The sequence below is a fragment of the Hakea prostrata genome, chromosome 3 (genome assembly GCF_041222555.1).
Source record: "Hakea prostrata isolate BN-2017 chromosome 3, UWA_Hpros_2, whole genome shotgun sequence".
Classification (NCBI taxonomy): domain Eukaryota; kingdom Viridiplantae; phylum Streptophyta; class Magnoliopsida; order Proteales; family Proteaceae; genus Hakea; species Hakea prostrata.
Genome location: NC_142602.1, coordinates 5,880,005 through 5,904,356, shown reverse-complemented (window position 1 = coordinate 5,904,356; position 24,352 = coordinate 5,880,005). Strand labels below are relative to the sequence as shown.

Here is a 24,352-nt window from a genome sequence, read left to right as displayed (position 1 = left end):
TAAACGTGAAGAGATTTATGGGTTGGGGACCGTCCCTACTTCGCGTAGTTTGACCTATTCTTTTTTTTAGGATAAATCTGATTTCTTCCATTCAACTACCACGTTTTTTCCTCTCTGGTTTGGTCTCGTTTGAATCTCTTTTTGTCTCCTCGTCCCGCCCTAAGGATGTACTTTTACCAAATAGCCAACTTTTACACATCTTAGTAGAAAAGAAAAGAAAATATATGTGAGTATTCAAAAAATAAATTATTTTAGCACTTTACTAATCGTAATATAATAGATATGTCATTTAAATAAATCTAACTTAAATGAAGTTTCCATCAACCAAACCTCTAAAAGTGTTGATATGTAAAAATTAAAGATAACATATATAAAATACAACATGCCTATTGAATTAAAATGCAATATTGGTTGGACATTCATATTATGTCTTAGAATTAAAGATTTCTTTTATGGGGAGGGAGAGAGGTGAGAGAGATAAAAGAAGGAAAAATGAAAACATAAGCATCAAACTAAGTGAATTTTCTTATCATTAATGATTGTGAGATGCTTATACCATCAATATGGAAAAAAATGCTCCATAGTTTTACGTTAACTATTATCAATAAAAATTGGGTAATTTTCATCTGGACCCCTGAGGTTTGGTTCAAGTCATTTTTAGTCTAGTTTGTGTTTTCTTTTGCATATGACTCCTCTGTGGTTTCAAAAATGATTAACTAAGGACAAACTTAACATAAACCGTTAGTTTAATATTTTTTGTGACGAAAATACTCTTGTTTTTTTTTTTTTCAATTTATTTGTTTTAGTTTTTTTCTTTTATTTAATCTATCAAAACAAAAAATAATTAAAAAAAAACAAATAAATTGAAAATCAACCCAAAAAATGAGATAAGATGAAAAAAAAAACGCAGGTAACAAGAAATGTTCGAACAACTAAGGATTTTCTCTTCAAATTCAAGGACGATGCCCAGATTCAAAACTCTGGTCCACATAAGCTTCATTACAACACAGTCATACCAAACAAGTAACTTCAAAAATAAACATAATGAGAAGTTGTTCTAAGTTCTCATTAATGGTGTGGTCACTAATGAAGTTATAACAAGTACGTGCTTGTCTAGGAAACTCAATGTACTTACATGAAGGCCTACATATTCTTCTCTTCCTTTTTTCTTTTTTTTCCTAGTTACCTGTATCTTTATGTTCATTCATGAGCTAGTATGAAATGTTTGACTTTGACCACCAAACTTTTGTTTTAACTTTTAACCCAATTCAAGCTCTACACTTGATTGTTATATATATTGGTAACATGAGGGTTAGAATCCCAAGGAGTTTTGCAAAAGGCATTAATTTTATTTTCATGTTATATTTTTATTTTTATTTTATTATTATTTTTACTTTTTTGTGATTGTGACTGTGGAGTAATCATTTTACATATTAAGTCAAGGGTTGCGTTAAGTCGGAAAAAACATATCTCCAAATGGATTCTAGACTTTCTCTTTTTTCTTTATATGATAATTTATATTTCTTGGTGTGAAGTGTGAACACATGTAAAGAGGGTGATATTCTTAGGGTTTAGAACCTTTTTGGAAGAACGTTTGACAAAAATTACAAGGGAAACCAAAAGTAAAGACTCTTTCTTTGATGACTTTTCTGAAAATTTGAAAAGTAGGAAAACTTTGGTCATGATTGGTGCGCGGTAGTGTTAGGTTATAATTCTACATTGCTTTTTTAACTTTTTCACGTGTTGCGTTTATTTTGTAATTGAAATTTGTAAATTATTTTGGAATCTTACCTTAAAGTATAGTGTTGTTTTCTCACTAGTGGGATTTGACATAATATTCAGCATGACTTTCTATTTTGTATGAATGGAAAGAAATGAGGCATTTATTTTGAAAAAAAAATCAAACTTAAAAATGGTACTCAATGCCATTACTAGATAGGTGGAAAAAATTTCAACTTAAATTATCAGGACTTCTAGAGCTTAGTGACACTAATTTAAGCCTGGAGGTACCTTATGAAAACATCAATATATGTATATGTGAAAAATTAAAGGAGATCTATTTACTTATATTATTGTGTGCAGAGCTTTATAAACCAATGCTAGGCAGAGCAGCTTGGAGTATTGGGGTCCTGTGGAATGGGAAAATACAAACCTAAATAAATGTGTCATCAACAAAAGATCAATGACATGTTATAATTCATGAAATCAAAGAAGGCATCAAATTTACAGATCAACAACAAATTCAACTATAGGAAATTTGGTGCAATGAAGAGAACTGACCAACCTATATCCTGAAATGAAGAATTTTAAGTAGCCCTAAACATTATACCTTTGTTAATTGATCTAAAATTTTTTTATAGCTATTTTGACAGAAACACATGGACTAACAGTTTTGCTGTTTTGCTTTAAGCCTTTCTTAAAGTTACTTCCAAGTTCCAACTATGAAAAAAGAAAAAGAGGGATTTGACCTTTTAGTTGGAATTTCGTATTGCACTCGTCATGGTGACACGAAAGCAACATGGCCATTAATGTATCGAAAATGATCTGAATAGATGTTTGTTTCTAGCGAGATCATTTGAAACAACTAAAAATAAGTTTTAGGTAACATTTACTGGAAAAGCATTTTTAAAATTAAAAGTACTTATATTTTCTGTAGGACCCACTGGACCGGTCCAAATAGATGGCTCATTGTTTTGACTTTTTAAATTTGGCAAAAAGCCCTGATCGGACTAGCAGAACTTGAACACTGAGTTGGGACTCAGTGACATTTAATACAGCAAAAACAATCAAAAAAATAATTGTTTGGTTGGTCTGGTCTGGTCTGGTTGGGTTGGTCGATCCTCTGGTTTGATCCGGTCTGAAATGTTTTTCCATTTTGGAAATCGTCTGAAAATGCTCCAAGCCTCCAGGGCAAGGCGAAAGTCCAGTTATGGAGTGCTTTTGCTTCCTTGGATGCGTGAAGTGAATGGTCCGCGTTTCCTAGGCAATTGGAAGGCAGAGTTATGTTTTCCAACCAATAAGAAAAGGCCACGTGTACAGTTATAGTTGCGTTGGCGCGCTTCCATAGAAAACCATCGCTCCATCTGGAAGGAAGTAATGTCGGATTCTCTTCCAGTCGATTCGATTCGCCACTTTTCACAACTTGTTACCTCACTTTCTGTTCTTCTTCTTCTTCTTCTTCTCTCTCTTACTCGCTTCTCCTCATTTATTCTCATTGAGAACTGCCAGGGATTTAGTCTGATGCCGGAACTGTAAGTTGCGGATTGCTTTCGGCAGGAATGGAGGTTCACGGCACCGGAGTTGGCCGCGTTTTCCTGCTCACTTTCTGCGTCGTTGGAATTTGGTCGGCTTACATCACTCAAGGAATTCTTCAAGAAACTTTGTGAGTAAACGGTGCTATTGGTTTATTAGCATTGCTTTTTTTTTTTTTTTTCTTTTTATTTGATTCTCTTCTTGGAAGTTAAGTTCTGAGGCTGACAGTGATATCTTTCTCCTTCAAATTATATCACCAAAAGACTGATAAATTTTTTATCGCTTCGCGATGATTTTGGTTCGGAAAAATTGCGGTTACTTCTGTTGAAGAATTTGCCTCAGAGAGGCATGTCAATGTCGTCCGATTATAGCTCTTCATTTTTTTTTCGCTTTCAATTTTGTTTAGCTGATTTGATGAAGTTAGAGCTATTAGGTTAAGAGTTGCTTTTTTAGAAGCATTAGAATTCCTTTTCGTTTTTCAGAGAAGTCTCGTGGATTTATATAAATTATCCCGAATTCTCAAAGAAGGCTTTGTCTTGTTTTTCAGGTCAACCAAGGGATTTGGACCGGATAGGAAACGGTTTGAACATCTTTCATTTTTGAACCTGGCACAAAATGTAGTTTGTTTAATATGGTCATTTATGAGTAAGTTTCGATTTACTTTTTTTGCTTTGTTTATATCATTTTATTTCTCATTTCACTCTAGATGGAAGACAGGGGCCACAGGGCTACTTTAGATTAGTATTTTCACTTGGTTCATTCGTTTGTCTCCAGTGATTAAGCTCTGGTCTAGAAGCACAGGTGCGGGTGCTCCCTGGTGGAGTTATTGGAGTGCAGGCATCACAAACACAGTTGGTCCTGCTATGGGAATTGAGGCCTTGAAGTACATTAGTTACCCAGCCCAGGCATGTGTAGTCCGTCGCTCAATCTAATATTATCATTGAATTTTGCTGCTTTAGTGACAAGTTCTCATGTCTGTTTATCTTGACTAAGTTGCACTTATTTAGTCATTTCCTCAGTTCCTAACATTGAACTCATAACTGTTGAAGTTTTGGCCGTTGGAGTGTTGTAGAATTTTTTTTTGTGGGGGAGGGTTGGGGGGGGGGGGGCTGGGTGTAGTGTCTCTCAAGCTTTGGTATGTTGAGGATCTATGATTCATTGTGCCAATAGCAAGGAGATTTCAAATTCAATAATGATATGAACAGGAGTTGAGATAAAAACAGGTTTTATGGGCCTTAGAGTAAGTAATTCTGTATAATTCATAGTTCACCTGCTGTAGTGGTAGAACTGGATAAATCTTTCAGGCATTGCAGACTGCAAGCTATGCAGGACCGTGCATAATATATAGTATACACTGAAACACAATTGTCATTTTAGTCATGAGTGAAAGCTTGGATTCCCTTCATTTTTTTGATGCAAATAACTCCCATCAATGTATAATTTGACAGAATTGGAACACGGGGCCAACATGTGGACAGTTTCCTCCCCAGATCATTGCAAATTGGAAGTGTCCCACCAAAGTACTGTCTATTAGTTTCTGTTTATTGAGTCCTTAACCTGCAGCTTTGGCTTTGAGTACACCACCTCATTCTTGTGTTCCAATTTGTAATTAGATATATTTATTATGGTGTAACTGTTGGGGGTCAAGGAAGTAAGTTCCCAATTGCAAGATGGCTTCATCAAATCAGTGTGAAGCCTTTATTTGCTTTTATCATTGATGATTTGATTCAAGGTCCCTTGGTGGATGCTTTTTACATTTGATATTTGGTGGATGAGACAAAAGCAAGGATTAACCCCAAGTTGGGACAATGGAGACCAGCCTTGAAATCAAAAGGTCTAAAGATAAGTAGAACAGATACAAAGTACATGTATAACTTTGGCCACACTAGGACATTTTTCGAGGTGGTTGATATTGATGAAAGGGAGATTCCTTGAAGTGAATATTTTTTGATATCTAGGCTATATAGTACATAAGTAAGATAATATAGAAGATGCTGTTGTTTAGAGAATTAAATACAATGGATAAAGCAGTGAGGTGCATCCGGAGTATTGTATGATTGGTGATCCTTTAAAGCTTAAAGAGAATTTACAGGAATTCCTATATGACTAGGTAATAATTTGTGGTGTGTGGTCCAGAATGTTGGGTAGTTAGATCATCATATAGACAAAAAGTGTCATGGAGATGAGGATTATGAGACAGATTTGTGGCAAAACTAGGAAGGACAAAGTAAGAAAAGACCACATTAGAACTGAGTTGAGGTAGCTCTGGTTCATCATCAGTTATGAGAGAGTTGCCTGAGATGGACTAAATTATAAACAGTATGACTAGAAGGACTAATCAGAAATAAACCATTAGAAACTTAACAGCCCAAGTTGCTGAGTAACTACTGCCCCCTCCCACTCCCGGACCACCCAAATTAAAAAAATAAATAAATAAATAAATAAATAAAATAAAATAAAAAAGAAAGAAGAAGAGATTGTCACCCTCCTAATACTAGGAATGGTTTTAAGCAGGAATGAAGAAACAAAAATGTTTCCTATGGAAGGTTCTAATCTTGAGATCGACTGAGTTTTCATGTGTTTTCCTGTAGCCAGGAATTGCAGGAATATGTTCCTTGTATCCCAAATGGCTGTATGTCTAAAAATATATAAGCATTCTTGTAAGTGAAAAGACAAGTCTTAGATAAAGGAGCCATCAATCAGCTTGCAACATTTTCCAGGTCTTAAAGCTCGCAGATCTATTCTGGTAAAGCTTGAGAAGATGGAACTTAAATCCTCTTGTAATTTCTTTATTTTCATCGTGTTAGAAGGTATCAAGCAATTGTGAGGGAATTGTGGCTAGTGCTAGGTGCAAGTCATTTTTCCCTGAGGGGTTCTTGTCCTCCTTTTATTTTATTTTACTTGTATTCTGCCTAAGTATATAGAATGGAGAAAGGAGTCTCAACACAAGTGTTATGACTCCCATAGTTAAACAGCCATCTTTCTTCTCTTCCCCTGTCTCTTTTTCTTTTGTTTATCAACTTACATGTTACCCTTTTTGGTGGACTGTGTTTGTATCAATTAACAGAAAAGATAGTTCTTTAGAGATGATATATGCATATCGGAGACTTAAATCATGTCTCACCGTGTCATATTTTCTTGTTGTTCTTTGGAATATCCTATATTTATCAGGTCCCTGTTTCTTCTATGGAACATATTATTTCTAAAAATGGGAAATAACATGCTAAAGCAAATTAGGTCTGTTCTTTTATGCTAATGATATTTTATAACTTGCAGGTGCTGGCTAAATCATCAAAGATGATCCCAGGTGAGGTTTTTGTGCGTGTGTATCTGTGTGGCAGATCACTTAAATAACGTAGTTTCTAGACTATCATCATGACTGAAGTTGTAGTAGTAAAATTGAACCAATGAGGTAATCTTGTATGGCAGGCCCTATTGTAGTTTGATCCTTTAAAAAGTAATATCATTAATTTATGAGGTCAAATTTCAAGAGAAGGGTGTTTGGTTATAAAGAAGAAGCTTTTGATTGCTTTAATAATGGCCTTTAGGTAGTGTAATGTGACTTTTTCAAGGCAATCTATTCGCCCAGGGAAAGGAATGTCTAGCTGGGAGAACAGAAACTGCTCCTAGATCAGTTGCTTCTGAGTACGTTGTGCATTCTTAATGATTTTATGCAAATGGAGTAACTAGAGTGAAGAAGGACCTGAAGAGTGAAACCCAGACTGCCACTAGTAGTGTCTCTTAAAGGACTTCAGGCTTATAAGATAAAAGATAAAGTTGGTTCTACGGTTTGAAAGGATAATTTGAGATTAACTAGCTTCCACATCACAGAAAATTTTAAGATTTTAAAATAACGGGTAAAATTTTGGTTTGCTCGCTGGTTGGTTGAATAAATTATAAAGATATTTTGGTGGTTCACTGATGGACAATTTTTCTATACTGAAGAATCAATATAAAGGAAAAACATTAGTAAGTATAAACATTGAAAAACAAGAATGTGTTGAATTATGAAATGGAATTGCATGGTAGTGCAAGGATTATAAACCATATGCTGGGTCTTCCTATGGATAAATTGTTTCTATTCACAAACTAGTGGGGGCTAATACTGAGTTAAGTTGCCACACATTGATAAAGAAACCCTCATATCTGAATCTATGGAGAATTGTGGCATCAAAATTCGGGATTTGGATGCATACTCTTTGATATGTCAAGGAGAATGATTCATGTTCTGTTCTATGCTAATCCTTAATCCTTTCAGCTTGTGAAGAATAATGTATATTGAGTTATACTTGTTGATTAATATAGTCAATGATTCTGATATCCATGCAGTGATGCTGATGGGAGCTGTGGTTTATGGTATTGAATACACATTGCCAGAGTATGTATGCACTTTCCTTGTTGCTGGAGGGGTATCAGCTTTTGCTCTATCAAAGGTGAGGAGTCTTATCTATTCAAGCCTTCTTTTGGTTATATGTTCGTAAAACATCAGAAAAATTGCTATTGCTTTGATCCAGTTTAGTAAGCTAATGGATATACCTATTTAGTTCTTTGATCACTTACTTATTTTTTCTCTTGTCCCCTTGGGTTGATTGCAGACTAGTTCAAAGACCATAAGCAAGCTAGCTCACCCTAATGCTCCTCTTGGATATGGACTGTGTTTCCTGAACTTAGCTTTTGATGGGTTCACAAATGCTACTCAGGACTCCATAACAGAAAGGTATGTTAATGAGGATACTATCTGGTAAGGTGCTTGATTCTTTGAGATTATTCATTCTTAATCATTTTTGGAAGTAGGTACATTTTTACTCATCTTCTCTGTTGGATAAAGCAAGTCCCATGGTCTGTGCGTTTTGGGCGTATGTAATGTCATAATGCTCTTTGCAGATTCTTTCTTGTCTTGATAGAACTGAGAATGAAAATTATTGTACTAGCTAGTAGCATCCATCCATATAATGAGGACCCATGGATTCGCATCATCATTTGCCTTGTGACGGAACATCAGACCAGTGAGTAGCTGTAAAAATATGTCTCTTTATGCCCTGTTCTGGAGGGTTCTGAAAAAGAGAAAAGGGGGGGGGGGGGGAGTTGGTTGGTTAAGATTGTGGGTTTGGGGCTTTCAAGGTTACAAACAGACCTATAGATTCCTGTTAACACCTCCGACATCGCGGTCGCCGCTGACCAGTCCAACGATAGTCTCATTAGCTTTTTGGACTAAAGTGATGTACGTTGTGGAGTCCCATTTACAACATCTACTTAGATAAGGGAGAAAGTAAATGAAAACAAGTTATTTAAAACTTATAAATTGTGTGAATATCTAAGTAAGAGTCATAATTTTAATATACATTAATAGCATAACTTGATTCTGATAGTCCAAGTAATTTTAGTATACCCCAGGCTATACCTTACATTGCTATCCTTTCCCTGTGTAAATTCCTGAAAATGTTTGTTCTTTCATGATAGAACTTGTTCTTGCTGTCCATTCAATCGCCTGTCTGCATCCGTCAGCTCTTGCCATATATGCTTAGTGAGCATGTAATATATACATTGAAATATTTTTCCCATTCTCCGGCTGAACGTCACTGCTTGAACTCGATAGGTATCCTAAAACAAGTGCTTGGGATATAATGTTGGGAATGAATCTATGGGGTACCATTTACAACATGGTCTATATGTTTGGTTGGCCACATGGAAGTGGATATGAGGCAGTCCAGTTCTGCAAGCAGCATCCAGAGGCAGCATGGGACATCTTTCTTTACTGTCTCTGTGGAGCAGTGGGTCAGAACTTCATCTTCCTTACAATAAGCCGCTTTGGCTCACTTGCTAACACCACCATCACCACCACGCGTAAGTTTGTGAGCATTGTGGTGTCTTCACTACTGAGTGGCAATCCCCTGTCAGCAAAACAATGGGGGAGTGTTTTCATGGTCTTTTCTGGGTTGTCTTACCAGATCTACCTCAAGTGGAAGAAGCTGCAGAAACAACGGAAGAAAAAGTCCACATAAAGAGCATGTATAATTTTTGTTTTTATCATTACTTTACCTTTCTCAGAAACAAGGTTCAGCCGTTTGGTTTTAGATTATTCAGGAGTGAGATGAATGTGAGCACAAATGTGTATAATGGCGACATGTCAAAGACAATAGAACATACAAATTTCTTTGCGGGAACCTTATTGTTTTTTTGGTGGAATTTACAGGAACCCTTTATTTGGGGTAACATTTACAGGAATCTTATGAATTGTAAACTTGATGTTTGTTGAGTAATTAAAAGGAATACATTTAAGATTAAAAAAAATTCAGAAATTTGCCAATTTGAAGTTGAACGCTTAAGATGATACATTGTCGTATACCAAAAGCTCGGATTAAGATTTTTATCGACGCAAAAAAAATACCCTTCATAATGTACTTGTGAAGTTGCGATCCCCAAAGAGATTGGTGATTTGAGTGGTAACACCTATCCATGAGTGCCGACTATAAATTTAGGTGTTGTAACGTGTTGTGAGGTAGTTCTTGTTTCCTTTCTTGTTAGAATAGAAAGATTACTTCTCATATTGAAAGTCTAGAAATTCAAAATTTCTTTTAGAGGAAAAGTCAAATTTCATGACCTCTTCAATGAGAGGCAATAACCAATAAAATTACTATATTACCCTTATTTGTCTTGCAAATTTATTTCTAATTATATATATCTTTGTAGACGTTTATCAAAATAATGGGCTTTAATTCTTACATTTTCCCATTTCCTTAACATATTTTCCTTTAATCATTGAAATTAAGAGAAAGGTGAGAGTAAGTTTCAACACCATCAGGATCATAAATGTTTATCCCGCCCCCATGATAATACCTTCCAACGACCCCATAAATGTTTGTTGAACTAGCTATTATAAGTGTCGATGACTATTTTAATAAACCCTGATTCCTTTTACTTTATTTTCCGGTAGTGGTAAAACCCTAAAATCTTCTAAACCAATCATATATCGGTAGATCTCATATGCGTCAAGCCCGACACCTGTCCTTTAATCTTCCATAAATAACCCCATCTCCACTTTTTCTTTTTTTTTTTCCCTTGTGGGATTGTGGCCTTGTGATATGAATCATCATGAATCCCATCTTCACCTTGTGAGAAATCTACAAAGGATTCATTCGCGAATCTCGAGGGGTAAAACCAATCATTTTGAAGGCAACGTGAACTGGTGAAGTGGTTGCAATTGCAAAGACTGATCTTTTCACCTTCCTGGGAATGCACTTTATTTTGTGTTGGCTTCCCTCCCTTCTTCCCGGACTCCACCATTAAAAATGAAGGAATCACGAACCTTTCACCGAAAGCTGTTGCGTTCTTCATAATTATGGTTGTCGCTTCCTCGAACCTTAAATGGAATGCAGATTTCTCAGAACCCTCCCTCATTAACCATCACCAGAAGAGAACACAGCGGGAAGGGAGAAGGAGAATTCTGGGGGAGAGACTGGCCGCCCTTTCAAGTAAATCAGCAAACCATCTGTAAGTAATAAATCCACAGCTTTCGCTTCTGTCTCCGATTTGTTCTTTCTTTGACTGCAAACAAAATTCATCACATTGCTGATACGATTTCTTCTTCTGCTCCATTTATGTTGAAATTTTGTTTCATTTTTTCTTTTTCTTTTTTTGGGCTTCATAATTTGTTTCCCACTGATGCAAATAGAACCCAAGAGAAGAAATTAGATGACACAAATGACACTTGTACACTCCAAGCCCAAAACACATTATGCTCTCAACAATCTCAAAAAGTTACAGTCAATACTTACATTACATAAGGAAAACCAAAAATGAATCATGAGAATATATAGAAAAATACAACTCTTACAACTCTTATTCTATACCCTATATGCACACCAAAATCAAATCAATAGGTATCCAATCAAATGGTTGATCCTCCTTAGCTTTTTCTTTTCTTTTTGTAATCTTCCTGTGAAAAGGTACTAGAGTTTACTGCAGATTATGTACAAATGACAACTCAAACACCAAAAACTGGACCTCAAAATAATAACCGGGTCACAACTATGAGAAGAAAGGGGGAAAATGAAACTCAACAAAGGCGAAGTTCAATGTGAGTATTGTAACTCTGCTAATGTCAGAAACAGAATGCAGACCTGTAACATTGACCAGGTAATATAGACTTCTTAGAGGAATTTCAGAAACAGCCTTAGGAGACTTTTGAACTGTATGAAATTGAAATAGAGAAGATTAAAGACAAAGACTATGGAGGAGTGCCCTTCTGCATTGGGGTGGTTGGGAAGAATCAGTGTTTGTGTGAAGGGGTGGGGTACCTAAACCAAGTGTCTTCAGTAGAAAGTTCCTCTCCTGCATGAACATTCAAATCAATAGTTAGTCTTGCATAAAAAATTTAATATTTGATACATAAGTTTTAACCTTAAAATTTTAATCCTTTGTTTGTGTTTCAAACTAACAGCTGTGAGGTGAAGGGGTAGGACCTCAAAAACATCAGCAAAGGGGGGAAAGTTGTAAAACCTTCAACTTTTTCAAAGAATAAGGAGGAAGAAAAGTTGTTCAAGAACCTCTTAATTTTTCTTCCCATGCTAAGATTCAGTGACGAGCAAGGTTGTTTTAGATCTTTTTAAGTGTCACTACCTTATCTCTAAAGTCAATAGGCAGATTAAAACAGACTTGGTAAAACCAGAACTGGATTTTTTTACTTGTTCATGGCACCTGGTTCATACCTTCACTTGAAGACAAAAGTTCAGTAGAAGAAAGTTCTGAGTCTGATATCAGTGCATATATTTCCACAGAAGTAGTAACTATTCTCCTTATGAAAACCATGTCAAAATGGCAAAAACGTAGAGTACTTCTAGTGAAGGATATGGTTTCTGAAATATTTAATTTTTCTGGGTCTATGCAGTTTTTTTATTTTTTTCCCTGTCCAGTCTCCCAGCCTGGATTTTAAGTTTCATGAGATGGAAATATATGGATTTTTTTTTGCCTGTGTTGTTATCAAAGCAGACTATTATATTGCTTGTCAGCAGGGGGAGGGGGTTGGGAATTTGAACACGGACATAATTTTGTAAATATGTTAGAAGCCATAACCCTGGAAAACTGACAGTGTGATGGTTAGAAGACTTACACTTTCCGTGAATTTGGGGCTTGGGATCTCCGCTGCCAATGATCGGAATAGTGGGGTTACTTGGACAGGGGAATTGAATTCTGTATTTGACAATACCGGCGAGACTCCATTTTCCTCTGATTCTTTATTGGAAAGGTAGATTTCTGCTGCAATGGGATAAATTCTCAGCTTGTCCATAGGAACAAACAAGTGAATATTTTCTGAAATCCAGTCGAGGATCAGAAAAATAAACAAGAGTCAAAGGTGTTACCTTGAGTACTGGTTGTAGAAATCCCACCATTGCAACCAACAAGACCAGTCTGTGTTTCTCCTGCCTGAGGTAACTGTGGCTCAACAATACTATCCTGGTGCAGTGAACATACTTCAGTTTGATGGTGTTCAGTTTTATCATTTGCTGCATGGGAGTGGAGAGTTGATCCTGTGCTGTACTCAGAGCTGCCTGGAGACTCCTCATATAAGTCAGGTTGCCTACACAACAAAACTTTCATTGTTTAGAACCCTGTCCTGTCTAAAGCTTACTTAAGTTAGCATATCTGTATACAATTGCTACCTCCATGACTGTTGACTTCCCAAATTTCCACTTGCTAAATCCTCTACCAACTCTTCGTAATCTTGAGGTAGAAAATCCATCTCAGAGATTCTGTATCTTAGCAAATCACTGTCTTTGCTTTCGTTCAAGAAATCTTGGAGTTCCTGAAAGTTCAGGTTGATGATACTATGTAAATAACCATATTCTGCTTCGATCTTATTGATTTTTCTAATGGAGTGTTTAATCAAAAAACTTATATGGTGAACCCTGAGAACACTCTGACAATTGCCTACCAGGCTACCAGCACATTTTCCTCTGAATGTTGAGGTTATCTGAGGGTGCAAAGAATCATCTTCAGGAATGAAGATTAGAGCCATCTTAGCAGGTTAATTTTAATAGTGTCTCAATGGAATATTCGGATTGCATGTTGATGTGAGGGTGGCAAAAGTTCTGACAGTAAGACTGGGTGTCGGGCTAAGAATGGCAAAACTTCAACCAGCAATGGCAACAGAGCAGGCGAGGCAGAGTTATCTTGTGATGGACCCAAACCCATTCAAAAATATTGCTCAAGCTAGACCCACCCTTCCCCACAAAACAGACATGGGGCTCACCAATCCTGTATGGCTACTGGAGTAGCAACCCCTGCAGGCTGAAGCAATGGCAGGGTGGGTAAGGGCCCAAGCTTTTATAAAACAGGGAACATACCCTAAACCAGTATTGGTCATAACTCAATTATCGACATGACCCATTAGGGGTCACTGGGACAGCATTCTTGTATGGTATTCCCAGAATGATCCCTGATTCTGATTAATCTAGGTATGGGTCAGACGATGTGTAATATCTGGCTTGTTGCCTATTTCTTTGATCTGAATAGAGTTGGGTAAAAAACAAGTCATGGTCTATTGAAGATTCAAAATCACAGTCTAGTAACTTCAATTCAAATAATCCTATTACTAATTGTAGGTTAATAATTTAATTACAGACAAGCCAAGACATTGCATCCAAATTGTCAACATAAACCTGACCTGCTTTATTTGGAGTAGGATATTTTTCTAACCTGGATTAGCTGCATTGGACAGAACCGAGAAAATGGTTCAGTCAAAATTTTGTCACCCAAGGTTTTCTCCCCCCTCCCTCGCCAAATTAGGCTGGATAACATTGAAGTTCTTCCTTGATGGACTACTAGGTTCAGCAATCCTGTTCACTTAGCTTACACTTTGGCTGTCTTCCTGGAGTGTTGATCTCTAGGCCCAGAGCCTGGTCATTCTTTGGAGATATTGATTGATCTTTAGGCCATAGGATTTCCTTGGGTGGGACATTGTTGGAGATATGAAATGCATGGGTGTTGGTGTGATGGTGGACCTTTGCTAGACCATTACTAAAGAATCACATCTAGTAGCTTTGATTGAAATTCTGATCAAATATGATTATTTTCCTTACCTTCCAAGCATTTTCAAGACTCTGATTGGTATCATTTGTGTTAACTTTCAGTGCGAGTGAGCTGAGAAGTTCTGCTTGCTGCATCAAAGCAGTGATCTTTGGGTCATCCCTCCTAAGAAATGTTATTTGGCTTTTGTCATCTGCAGATAGTTTTGATCATCAAGAAAAATAGTTGTTAAATTTTTTTCCTGAAAGAAATGGTGTATGTTAAAAGGAAAAAAATGACAAGGATAAGGGAGAATCTTTGGCCATACATAACATAAATGCTGCCATTCCCATCAATCTTAACCACGGATGACAACACCACGGCTAAGCAATTTTTTAATTTTTTTGAGAATATTCTTATCCAGGGAAAGACAGATTTGTTACTGAATTTTCTTTTTCTTGTTTACTACATTGACAAATGTCCAAGAGATTGTTTACCATCAGTAGAGGCTGCGTTGGTGTTGTTGCTGACATGTTGCTCGGATGACAAGCTGCCAATATCGTGAAGGTTTTGAACCAATACTGCAAAGGGTGGTCTCAACTGGCTATTCAAGATGCATTCCTTTAGAGATCCTTCTTTGGTGTTTTCTGTGAGATTCAAGATTTGGGTCCTACATCACAACTTTTAAGTGTCAATGTAAAAACATTATATGTTATTGCCCATATATTTGGAAAACTGTTTCTACTATACCTCATTTTCTTTAGAGAAGGTGTAGATTCAGAAGATCCATTCACTGTAAACCCATTATGATCTATGACTCTCTTATTGTTTGGGTTTCTGCATGAAATGTTATTCTCCTTTGATAAGGCTTCACGTTTTGCTCTTTTCTTGCACAAGGTGGAGAATCGGTTTTTCACTGCATTATCCGTTCTGCATTAGCAGAAAAACAGTCAGTCATCAAATGCTTTTACCGCTGAAACAACTAAATCAAGCAAATCCTGAAGACTGCAATGGATGCTTATTTACCTTCCTGAAACCACCTTAGATATTTCAGTCCATCTATTGCCGAACATCTTCTGAGCCTGCAGATCATGTCTGGGCAATGAGATCCCCACCACATTTAATGGCTTAGAAGTTATATGTGGAACATTCAGTAGAAGGTAAGGAGCATCCTGAAACTGGTTATGTTTGGATCACAAATTTTCTTTTGAAAAAAAAAACAAAGAAAAAACAAACATCACTGGAGGAATGATAAAAAAGCTAAAAACACTGTGACCCATGAAATAGAACAAAAAATGCTACTAAAAAAGAGTGGAATAATTTCAATCCAAATAAAGTTCTTCATGCAGAAACTTGCCACACAAGGACACACGTTTAGCCATGACCTCAGTTGACAGTACCCTATGGATAAAGATAGCTAATCTCAGAAGAAGAGAATCATAATCTGGAGTTAACGAACTCACAGTGCTAAGGTATTTGTTTTGAAGAGCCCTAAAATCAGTGGCATGTACAGAAGTTGTTATTGCAACGCTTATTATAATAATTACCTCACATAAGATCATGTCTTCTTCGGGTGACCATCCTCCTTTCTTGCAGTTGGTATTCAAATAAGTGTACCATCTGCAGTTCATATTTGAAATCAGCACAAACAGTTACAGGGAAACGAAACTGATTGTAGACAGGGAAATGAAAATTTCTATGAAAGAACAACCTTCTTCTGCACTGTCTGGTTGTCTTATCCTTGAATTTAGCAGCAATAGTCGTCCAGCTGCAAGCAAGAAATATGATCGCTAAAGATTTGAGATTGAGTTACCCAGAAACAGAGATGAGAGGGGGAGAAGGGAAAAACCGTACTTTTCAGTTCCATGTTGACGAATCTGCTCCCGAAGAATATCATCCTCCTGCATTCAAATATTCCGTTTTAGTTATAGAATGGGCAGAGAAGAACAAACTGGAAGGATAACAAATTGAAACAGAGGATGGTGAGAATGAAGGAAGAACACACCTCTTGGGTCCAGGTAACGATGTGACGCTCCTTCTGCTTGGTTGTGGAATCAGGTTTGGGAGCTTCATTGAGCTTCATATTCCTCATGGCTCCTCTGTTTGTCTTTCCACGTTTCTTCTCCCTTTATCAAGACCAACCCGCATGTTAAAGCGGAGAAAGGTTTTCTCGATGATATAAAAAAGAGGCAAAAGGGTTGGGTTCGCCTCCGATTATCTTTACACGGAACTGTTCCTTTCAGGAAGGGAACAGCAGCTCCAACAAAGTGGAGTTCACAAGCATTCGAGGGTTACGAGTTACGACACTGAATTGCCTAGGATTCTCACTTTACAAATCACCTTTGATCTCAAAAATTGTGAAAATCAATGCAATCAAAACCAATCTTGACATTCTTATACCAAATATTGTTGCTAAATGTCATCGAGTGCCTACTTTCAGCTTGCCCTCAAATTCCCAAAAAATAAATTAAAATGAAGAGAACCTACCCAGTGCTGCGACACACCGTCGTATTACCAGAGAGAGACATATACGAGTTCAAATACTGAAATGGGTATCTCACGAACAACTTCAATATCATTCTTATTAGATCAAAAACAGAGAACGAACTTTCTAGTTTTGAAGTTTGAATCCCTAAACCCATCAGTAAGTGACCCCACAGTAATGGGCGTGGATCGATTGGTGATTAGTACTTGAACATTATACTTACGTATTCTAAATCTGGGTTCCGGGACGCGGTGGATCTTGTGAAAATGAGCTGAAAACATAAAATCTGAAAAAGATACGATTTTGTAGAGCAGATCGTATAATGTGATCACAAGGATTTCTGGGTTCTTCTGGTTTCTTTATTTGTTTATTAATGATTGTGATTTATTTAAATCCCCTGAGTTTGGTGAGTTTCTTTGTTTGCCGCCTATGAGGGACGGTTTGAAAAAACGCTGAAATCCACGCGACGAGATTAATAGTAGAGAGCAAGTTGCACCACTCATCACTCACCACATATAGAGAGAGAGAATGATTCCCTGAACTTTAACTGTTGAAAATGACGTTCATTCGTGAGCTTCACTCTTTAACTTCGTTACTGTTCAATTAAGTGCTTCTCTCTCTCTCAAATTTCTTCAAACAAAGCACTTTTTCTGTGATTCTGACCCAAATCCATATATTTATCTCCTGATTTACATATGGACCGTTGGTGCTACAGACCCAACTGCCATAATCATTTTGAGAAGCTTTTATGAGAGTAGACGAACAACATCAGATATGAACGAGTTGAAATCCCAGCATCAGATACGAATCAGTACTTTATCCTTCGCTGGCAGAATATTCGGACTCGATTAAAATGTATATAAATTTAAAATGTTAATAATTCAAACCTTCTACTCATGAAGATACCTTTGTTAGCAAGTTGATTTTTCAAAAATCTTCGATGTTAACGGATACAAAAACTTCCAAATCCAAAAGAGTACATGAATCAAATACTAATTTTTAAATAAGTAATCACATCCTCAAATAAAGAATCTACACGCCACATCCATTTGCGATTTTATGAATTAGGTGGATTGACTCATTTGGCACTAGAATTGATTATGATCGATGTGATCAAGTATTCTGGATTAAGTGTGGTTTAGTTGGAGCGAGAAATGAGTGGGGAAGAAAACCCTACACTGGCCATGTGGGGAATATTCAACCCACCTTTAATTTGCAGACCAGTTTTATAAATTTTTTTGAATTGCAGGGGTCCAACGGCCAAAATGAGACTTGTTAATGGGAAATGAAGAAATAGAGAGAACCAAAGCCTGAAATTGAGGAGTGTTTGACTGGTTGGGCTTAGATACAGTAATGGAGAAAGTAGCAAAACCAACCATTTTCAGACCAGCTACATCACAATAAGTTTGAGAAATAGAATTGATTGACCCCACTTTGGAGACCTTAAACCCTAATTTCTCCTTGAGTCCTGTTCTGGGTTGTGGAAGCCCATTATCATTTATGAGGGCCAGAGAATGGAAAAGATTCACACTTTGATTCAACAAAGGACACAGAGAAAGGGGTCCATAAATAATAAAAGCCATAATCAGACATCAACAGGGAAACCAGGGAGCTATAATAAATAAAATGTGGATCTCACTGGTATGACCTCTTATAATAACCTGAATAAATTAGAATAGATATGGGCCAAAAAAATGAACAACTAGGAGCTAATTTTGAGTAGCTCCTCCATAATGATATGATTCAACTTGAATTTCTCTGATATCTGTAACAAAGGAATAGCTTTAATTTGGTTGTTTGGCAATTACTAATGGACTAACAGGTGGTGATCACTTCTAGCCACTAGAGACTGATTAAAAAAATGGATTGATGATGCTACATCTTATCAAAACTTTAGAAAACTGAAGAAGATGGGTGGAGCCATATGCTAATATGTCAAAAATCTTTCTTGAAACGTCTCTGTTTTTTTCTTTCTTTCTTTCATACTTTGATTGATAGTGAACTCTTTCCCGCCCAAAAATGGGTCATAATCCAACAGAATACAAAGCGACGAAAGGAAGGTTACAGAGCACTAACAATGAACTAGTACTGGTCCTCTTTGAATGACCAGCGGTTTGTACATACCTGTATGTAGTTTAATGCAGTAAAAGAAAGAATAGAATAAATTGATTGGAAGAGGTCAGTAAGTGTTGGGTTTGATTTGATGATTTGAATTGGGAAGTGAAGAAGTAGAGATGAGGGTTGAGGGGGCCTAAGGGGGTGGAGGTCGGTGATAATGTCCCACCACAAACAAAAATAAGAATGGAAAGAAGACAGTGAAAAGGGAGAAATCAGCCATTGGATTTGGTTATCTGAATCTGAATCTGAATCGATGGAACCCTATGCTCAAATAAAGCTTACAAAGTCACAAGCTCCTCCATACCCTCCTCACCATCTCCTTTAAAGAGTTTACACAGTCCCAAATGGGTTTTCTTTCAAAAAGGGTAGAAGAAAATTTCAACACACCCATTATGCGTTAGGTTTTTGTCAGTTTGCTGCTTTCATTGGAGTAAAACTGATCAAAGTTTCCTTTAATTTTAATCGTTTCTCACTCTTTTACTGCTTCTCTGTTCTTCTGGCTTGGCTTTTGTGAGAAATGATGTGATTGTTATATAAGTAAATGATCTAGAGTCTTATAAATCATATACCAGTCCAATACGGGTTGATTGGTCCTGATCAGTATCGGTCGAGACGAATGTGATACCAATACTAATTATTAAAAATCTGATGGCAAGTGAATTGAAACCCTTGCAGTCATTGAACTGATTATCAGGTTTTCTTGACCGGGTTTAGTGTTGAAACTTTGAAGTTACATTAATTTGACAATTTTAAATGGGAATTGGTTTCAAGGTGCAAATTCAACATTGTACGAATTGTTTCATTTTGAATTTTGAACCCCTTGTGGCTTCTTGGGTTGGTTGTATTGAATCTATTGATGTGGAGGTACTACCAGCCTTGGCCACAAATCTATCTTTTATGAAACTTCAGCCAAACGTGACAAAGTAGATGAAGAAAAATTAGTTCAATCAAAACAAGATTAGATTTTTTTATTTTTTTTGAGGTAAATGAACAAATTGACACTAATATTGTATTTTAGCATAGAATGTGACATGAGGCCAATCAATATCTATACGATGAAAAACTCCCACAACTCTAGCCGGAAAGTCAAAATCACATGAGGATTCCTTGTTAAGCTTGGCAACATGAATATGCTGCCACATTTTTGGCTTCTGTTTTTTTGCCTCTTTAAATTAGGTCAATGTCTCTCTCAATCAATTTCATATTGGTTTTTCTCGCCAGTCTGTTGATTCAAATTAATGGGCATCTAACTACTCACCTCTTCTCCCAAACCCTACACCCTAAAAGCTACTAATATACCAAAACCAGAGCTTCCTTCACCCTAAAAAACCAATTTTAGATTCATATCAAATGTTGCATAAAGTCTTTCCTAGCAAGTGAACCTCCACAAAATCTTTTCAATGCTATTATTTCTTTGTTTTATCTAGGGTAAAGGAGGATTGTGAGAGGGTGTTTAGTGAATGGTTAATCCCAAGTTTTATGGCATAACTACCTAATGAGAGATTGGATTCATTGTGAATCAAATTGGGACCCAAAGCTTTGGGCAAGTATGAGAGAAACAGAGAAAGAGAAGGAGAGAATGGATGGGGCCAGGGAGGCCCAAGTTCCGAAAGAGATCGGTGGGAGGGTGGGGGACTTGGGTGGCCACTTTCTTCAGCTCCATCATTTGCATCTCAGCAGCCACCCTACCAATGATATGATGCCAAGTGTGGCTTTTCTTATCACAATTCTGCTTTTGTCAAAAGAATGAAGCGCACGTAGGTCTTTCTATATATGCTTTTAGGCCAAAAAGCTAATAGGGAATCATTAAGAACTTAATATTCAATGGCAGTATGATAAGAGATCCCTTCCAACTATTACTAACCTTCAATTACGTTGGGCTCTAGGCCTTTCTCAAATTTCCTGCATCTTTTCTTTTTAGGTTTATACTTCACTTCTTAGCCTACCCACATAGCAATACTCAATTGTAGTTGTTGAAAGCTTAGAAAGAAACCGCACTCATCAACATCTCTTGTAATGTTATTGTTCTGGGGATTCAATATTTTAGAAAGAGTGGCCCAAGAAATATGAAAATCACTAACATTGCTGATGGCTGATGCTCTGTTCAACATTTTAGATTGATCAATCTTATCCCCTCTTATTAAATGTAGATTCAGATCAATCAAAATAGTGAATTAGAAGTTTGAAACTCCATTACTGAATCACAACATCAGCTCACACTGAGAAAGGCATGTCCCTGGACTAAAGTTCTTTCAAACCTTGCTTCTCAGAGAGAAAGAGAGAGAAATCAAGAATTTCTTAAACATAGAATATCAAAAAATAGGATAAGGATAGAAATGTAAGCAGCAGCAAGCGATAAACGTGCTTTCATTCTCCGACTTAGCGGAAAGGAAAATAGTTTGTCTGAGACAGCTTACTAACTTTTAAGCTTTGAGTAGAATCTGCTATAAATGCTTCTTAATTTCAGACTACCTTTTAATCTGTATGGTAGATTGGGTAATGTAATAAAGATTTTTTTAACTACTTTTCAAGTGCAACCTCACTTTAGACCCGGATGTTAAGAGAGAAAGTGATCACAAACATTATAATTCCAGTGTTATAACATTATAAAGTCTCCTGTTTTCAGTTTTTTTTGAAAAGGAGAATAATTTGGTCTGGGACATTCTAACTTTGATTTTTAGTATTTAAGTGTATTGTGGGCTAGACTTTTCTCAAATTTTCAAATCAATTTTGATTGCAAAAATGAAAATAACTCCCCTGCTTTTCCTTTAGAAAAAGTTTAGCAGTATAGCTCCTAATTAGATGTCTGTTCAAGAAAGTAAGCATACTGCAACAGAGATAGAGCACGCTAATGAAAGAAACTGGAGAAAAAGAAAGGATGGGGTTCTACTGTTCTAAAAATAAAGCTTGATAGAGAGCAAAGCAGAATAAAAAAGGGGGTACTTTATTTGTTCCTTTTTCTTTTTTCAAATGGAAAAAAGCAACAAAAAATTGGTATTTTGTGTGGGGAGATATTCCTTGATTCCAAGTAGAAAAGATAAGTAAGAAAGGCCCTACATGTGGGGAAAAACATAAGCTCAGCATATTTAAGTATAGCTCATTTTTAGCTTTATATGGATGTTAGGTTCTCTGCTTGGGATTCCTACATCCGTGTGGGTACCCTTTTCGATATCTGAGCTGCCTTTTCAAGGGTGATCCTCAGTTCATCCTCTTCTACTTTTCCCTACAAAACACGCTCTTGTACATGAAAGTATTTTGGCATCCTATGTTCTTCATATGCCTTCTTTTTGATTGACTCTTTCTTGTTCTAATGCATTTGGGATGACTTTAGATTCCACTGTGATCACTATTTTCTTTATCAACTCTTCAAAACTTATAGAATATGTAGAGTATAGAAGCTTCTTTGCTGTAATAAACAACAAAAAACGCTCCTCAAGATTATTAATAAGACACAAACTGAAAAAGTGTAGTAGATTATATTCATGTATAATTGTCATTATCTCAAATAGGTTACTGTTACATTTAGTGGTTCCCGCTAGTTTTTGAAATTAAATAGTGCTGTGACCTGTGATAGTGGACAAGTCAAGATCATCTTGGGTTTGAAAGATATTTCTTCTCTAAAATATATTAATTACACATAGTTAACATGCTACTGCAAAAAACAAAATAAGATCTCTGCTTATGTTAGGTGAAATCTGTTAGGTGAAATCTAGAATAGTGCAAAGTTGTTTTGTCAGTGACATTCCCTTTTTTTTTTCTTGGTGGAATTATCAGTGACATTCCATGAGCCAGTACTTGTCACAAAAAAAAGAAAAGAGAATAACTCTGTTTACATTAGGGCATAGCCATGATACTCTGCATCCTGCTCTTTGTTTCTGATGAGCCTGATCAAACAAACTCGATATCGTCAGTTCATCCTGAATCAGTTAGTCTGTTTCAACATGATCGAAGAAAAGAACTATTCTATTGATGTAACTATACAGAACATGATACATCTGCACTTCATATGAGCCCTACATAGGTTTGGTACAGTCATTCACTAGCTGTAAGAACTCCAGCGCAAAAACTATTGGACTCTCTGCAAACCCTCCCAATGGAAAAACACCTATAAATATTTCTTTAGAAAAAAATACAATAAAAGAGAAGTGGGATGCTATATCATCCCATCAAATCTTTTATTTCCAGTACTTGATAAATTTATAGGGAAGTGGTACATTTCACACTACTACTACATTTCTTCATGTTTTGAGATTAAAAGATCATTATTTTTTATAATCACAAAGGCTAATAAATATATTAGAACACCAGTGATGATTACCAATAGATTTAAATGAGATATACAAACATATCATTATCATTTCAGGGAGCCGCTCCTCCCCATATATTGTGTTGAGGCCCGATGCTAGCCTGATGCTTCCAAGTCTCCTTTTCCTTTACAGCAACTGAGAGGGGTCCCTAAAACAAAACCTGCAAAGAAACTGAGGAGGAGCACTAGTTCCGTCAATCTCTTTAACATCTTTCAATAAAGAAGTGTTTATGAAAGAACTCAATTGATCGGGCCAACCACTCTGGGTCTAAACTTCCAACTATGACCAGACAGCACCACAGTATCTTTGATATCCAAGTCTCCTGACTCAAAGGTCAGAGCCCTGGCTTTCCTTTTCTTATTGCCCAATAAAACAAATTATAGAAAGAACAGCCAACATGGTCAAAGTTCTCTATCCTTGAGTCAGTAATTAACCACAACTTTTAAATTTTAGACTCAGGTTGGTCTCATAAATTTATCTTCTCACAGTGACTATACGAGTGGATTAGTTCAGAAACAAAGGCAAAAGAGACTCACAAGACACCAATTAGAGTACCACTTGGCAAGTTTTCGTGTTCTCTACATTGGTCATGTATGTTGGTAAATTTATGAACAATTATGAAATAGGGGATTGGAGCATACAACATACATTAAAGAACCTGTTCATTCACGCATTAGTATACAGTATACAAAAGACATGGTAATGATAAGAAAAGGACACTGAGGGATAGGATGGCTCTTTCGCTTTCTATTTTTGTCAGGTTATATGGTTTTACAACTTTTAAAACTTTTAATCTCCAAAACTGTAAGCCCCAGCGCTTGAGTGAGATTCCCTTCAATCTTCAAAGTTCCATTCCATGGACCCCAATCTGAATTCTGTACTAATGCATGATTATATGAGATGGGAATTCAAGTTTTCTTCTTTCTTTCCAGAGCAAGTTGGCAAAGAGCTCATTACTTACATCTGGGACGCAAAGATGAAGGCGCCAACATCAACAGCCAGGTTGGGATGAGCCATGCTGCATTTCTTGCGTGGGTAGTCTGAAAGCATATAGAATGAGCTCACATGATGACACTGGGGCTTAGGTTGTGTTAGATCTCATGGGGTAGCCAGAAACCAGAACTGACTTACTGAACCTTTTGGCATTACAGTGATTACCTGGATTGTGCCACCAATTTCAAGTCAG

The 24,352-nt window shown here is 36.6% G+C and overlaps 2 protein-coding genes across 4 annotated transcripts; one reads left to right on the top strand and one right to left on the bottom strand.

Moving 5' to 3' along the window:
* The first annotated feature begins 2,967 nt into the window (after nucleotides 1-2,967).
* LOC149020343 (UDP-galactose/UDP-glucose transporter 3-like) lies at nucleotides 2,968-9,714 on the top strand. The gene is made up of 7 exons (XM_089148453.1): nucleotides 2,968-3,382; nucleotides 3,800-3,897; nucleotides 4,027-4,157; nucleotides 6,529-6,559; nucleotides 7,582-7,685; nucleotides 7,848-7,969; nucleotides 8,849-9,714. The coding sequence occupies exons 1-7, from the start codon at nucleotides 3,279-3,281 to the stop codon at nucleotides 9,252-9,254; spliced, it is 996 nt and encodes a 331-aa protein (XP_089004579.1). The 5' UTR covers nucleotides 2,968-3,278; the 3' UTR covers nucleotides 9,255-9,714.
* A 1,027-nt stretch (nucleotides 9,715-10,741) lies between these two features.
* LOC149020342 (transcription factor MYB124-like) lies at nucleotides 10,742-17,106 on the bottom strand. 3 transcript variants are annotated; one of them, XM_089148452.1, is made up of 13 exons: nucleotides 16,965-17,106; nucleotides 16,262-16,382; nucleotides 16,111-16,157; nucleotides 15,968-16,024; nucleotides 15,804-15,876; nucleotides 15,283-15,338; nucleotides 15,007-15,186; nucleotides 14,754-14,926; nucleotides 14,331-14,470; nucleotides 12,912-13,054; nucleotides 12,612-12,829; nucleotides 12,362-12,507; nucleotides 10,742-11,583 (listed from the first exon to the last, which is right to left on the bottom strand). In XM_089148452.1, the coding sequence occupies exons 2-13, from the start codon at nucleotides 16,346-16,348 to the stop codon at nucleotides 11,467-11,469; spliced, it is 1,437 nt and encodes a 478-aa protein (XP_089004578.1). In that variant the 5' UTR covers nucleotides 16,349-16,382; nucleotides 16,965-17,106; the 3' UTR covers nucleotides 10,742-11,466. The 3 variants fall into 3 exon arrangements, with proteins under 3 accessions (XP_089004578.1, XP_089004576.1, XP_089004577.1); XM_089148450.1 differs by lacking the exon at nucleotides 16,965-17,106 and adding an exon at nucleotides 16,744-16,937; XM_089148451.1 differs by lacking the exon at nucleotides 16,965-17,106 and adding an exon at nucleotides 16,744-16,936 and having other exon boundaries at nucleotides 12,362-12,504.
* Between the last annotated feature and the right edge of the window lie 7,246 nt (nucleotides 17,107-24,352).

Bases quoted from the DNA above. Each gene is read 5' to 3' on its own strand.
- LOC149020342 (XM_089148450.1), bottom strand. From the start codon at position 16,898: ATGGGTTTAGGGATTCAAACTTCAAAACTAGAAAGTTCGTTCTCTGTT. The intron at 16,025-16,110 runs GTACGGTTTTTC...TCTTGCTTGCAG, and splicing joins CGTCAACATGGAACTGAAAA to CTGGACGACTATTGCTGCTA. The intron at 14,471-14,753 runs GTAAACAATCTC...AACTATCTGCAG, and splicing joins CAACGCAGCCTCTACTGATG to ATGACAAAAGCCAAATAACA.
- LOC149020343 (XM_089148453.1), top strand. From the start codon at position 3,279: ATGGAGGTTCACGGCACCGGAGTTGGCCGCGTTTTCCTGCTCACTTTC. The intron at 7,686-7,847 runs GTGAGGAGTCTT...GGTTGATTGCAG, and splicing joins CAGCTTTTGCTCTATCAAAG to ACTAGTTCAAAGACCATAAG. The intron at 7,970-8,848 runs GTATGTTAATGA...TGAACTCGATAG, and splicing joins CAGGACTCCATAACAGAAAG to GTATCCTAAAACAAGTGCTT.